This window comes from Echinococcus granulosus (genome assembly GCF_000524195.1).
Source record: "Echinococcus granulosus chromosome Unknown EG_S00166, whole genome shotgun sequence".
Classification (NCBI taxonomy): Eukaryota; Metazoa; Platyhelminthes; class Cestoda; order Cyclophyllidea; family Taeniidae; genus Echinococcus; species Echinococcus granulosus.
The window spans coordinates 66,994-69,519 of NW_020170546.1; the positions used below are offsets into that span (position 1 = coordinate 66,994).

The window sequence follows — 2,526 nt, forward strand, 5'->3', positions numbered from 1 at the left end:
TAGCTGAAAGCGTAAAATTCTCATATCAGTTCAACGGGCATACACTTGTTAATACACCGTATTAGTCGTAATTTATTTCTATTAAAATGCTGGTAGAAGGTAACACATCCACCTCCTGTTACTTTACGGTAAGTTTTCGGATTCTTTGGCACTGCTAGTGATGTAAAAAACACTTATTTAACCAGCGCTACACTATCGCAAGGGAAGTCTCCTGAATCTTACAACAATGTTGCTGGGTAAATAAATTGTGTGGAATGGACAAGAGATGTACTTTTTTCCATAGTTAGGATGATAACACTTATGTACTGGATATTTGAAGCATTTGCCTAATTAACTGGCTATTGCCATCTCACACTTTAAAAGCCTAAAAATTTCTCTTACCATTTTATGCGGGTTTGTAATAATCGTATTATCAGGAAGCGTAAGCAGACAAGTGTTGTTGCATGAAATTTATGAAATTTTATAAATCGCCAATTTTTTAACCACTTTAGGCGGCATTTGTTCCCCCTTGCACAAACCACGAGCTTCTGCGTTGTACCATTATTCTAAGATAGCACCGTCGATGCAATGAACGAAAATGTAAGCACAAATGGCAACTATTCCTTAGAAAGTACGTGTAACACGTTTTGATGTTTCCTCATAACATTATGCAGAAAATGTTGCAGCAGCATTCATGAAAATTTGGCGTCACCGCTATTATCTTCAGGATGACATAATGTACCACTCTCTTGCTTTTCCCCTTTGACGATTGAATGTGACTGTGTTGAAGCACTGCTCTCTTGGAAACTTGGCTTAGGAACTCGATTGAATCCGTGCTTATGCATGTAAACACCAAGTCTTAATAATATATTATATTCATTTACAAAAGTAACACCTTTATACAAAGCAGCTTAACAAATCACAGTTCTGCATCAAAGTTGAGAGTGATTTACATTGTTATTCACTTCGTCTACCAAGAGCAGCTTTCCTAAGTCTTTTAAAAGATACTGTTTTGTGTCTTATAATTCACTAATGCTCGTAAGACTGAGCATGATACCAGTCTAGCTCCCTAACCTAGTCATTCATGCCAACGGTCTCAACACAGGCGCCTTTATTCGTCGACAGGTATGAGCAAGTGAGTTGTACTGCAAGACTCCATCAAGATGGTAGTAATGGCATAATGGACAAGCAAATGGCTTTGTAAGACTGCTCCACAACCGCACTCTCATGTGACGCCTTGTTGCGTGCAACAGTGTTGGTAACAATGTGCCTGGGTTCTACTGAGTTACCAATCCGAGTAATTTAAGGGATGAAACTTAGGAAAGTGAGGTCTGTGTTCCAAGCACTATGCGCACAATATTCGCACGGTGTGTTTTTTCAAGTATTTGCTGTCAGGATTGCTTAAGTTTTGAGTCCCTGCATGGCCACTCCTGTGCGCATGTAGCACCCGGAATGATCTTGACCTGTTTGTGAAGATTGGTAAGTATAAGCTTTGCCTCCTTTATATTAATCTACAGAAATAGGTCAACAAAAGCGCAATATAAGCAATTTTTTGAATGTTTTAGGTTTAACTGTTGCTCAAAAGCTTCCATAACATTTGACAAGGGTGCAATTCCTGACGTTGCTAACATCCCTTGGAATTTTGCCTTCAGAAGACGAGACGATATGCATACCTATTCCTGTAGTCACCGCAATTTGATTTCTCGAATACATTTTCTAATTCCTATTTAGTAATGTGGTTGCCAAATGCCTGGTTACCGATCGAGTGGTCTTTGTTGCTTTCCTCACCTTAGGTCACGTATCTTCTCCACTTGTGAATCAACCCACAATAACCATCATTTCATTGTTGCGGAACTGTCAGTGATCTAACTAACAGACTACCTACAACTGGTTTCTGGCACCACAACCGCTCTACCAGTCGCGTGAAGAATTTAGCAGTGCATCCACTCATGCCCTCAAGCAGTTGCATAATATAAGAATTTGATGAAAGGGACTCCACTTTTTGGTTACAGAACACTGTCAGACCTCCTCCTCCAGGACAACCTTTTCATTCTATTACTCTTCCCATTTTTCTTCTCCTTTCCCTTCGAGTTCTCTGCCACACTTCTGCCAACAGTGATTGTCAGTTGTTGGATTTACTGCCAACCCACTTAAACTGAAATTCTCCTCAGTATCATGAAAATAGAAGACACTTTCTGGGTATCATGGGGTTCACCTTCACAACCCTCTGCTTTACCTTTGCGTCTTCGTCTTTTAAATTATCAATTATCAAGGAATGCTAAGGGCAAAGACGCAAATACACCGAAATTAAAATGAAGCACATCGCATACTCAGAGGCGAGGAGACTAGCTAAATCATGAGCCCTAATGAAAGGCAAAACTACTTAACAAAGTAAACTCATTATAGTTTGGTGCATTCATAGGTATCTCAGGAGGGAAATTCCTTGAATGCACTAGATTATTACCACGGTCTCTGCTGTATGTGACCCTAGAAAATTACGAGAAGTCGTTAAAGTTAGGAGGAAGATGATACAAATAAAGAAATGCT

At 39.6% G+C, this 2,526-nt stretch overlaps 1 protein-coding gene across 1 annotated transcript in view; it reads right to left on the reverse strand. All coding sequences in view use genetic code 11, as the record gives it.

The window, feature by feature from the left end:
- Positions 1 to 671: 671 nt before the first annotated feature.
- EGR_09774 (hypothetical protein) overlaps positions 672 to 2,526 on the reverse strand; it is a gene marked incomplete at both ends in the record, with an annotated part of 9,094 nt that continues 7,239 nt past the window's right edge. Inside the window, 2 exons of the mRNA XM_024499023.1 lie at positions 672 to 874; positions 2,363 to 2,466. Of these exons, the coding sequence (XP_024346564.1) occupies positions 672 to 874; positions 2,363 to 2,466 (307 nt within the window). The remainder of the gene's footprint in view (positions 875 to 2,362; positions 2,467 to 2,526) is intronic.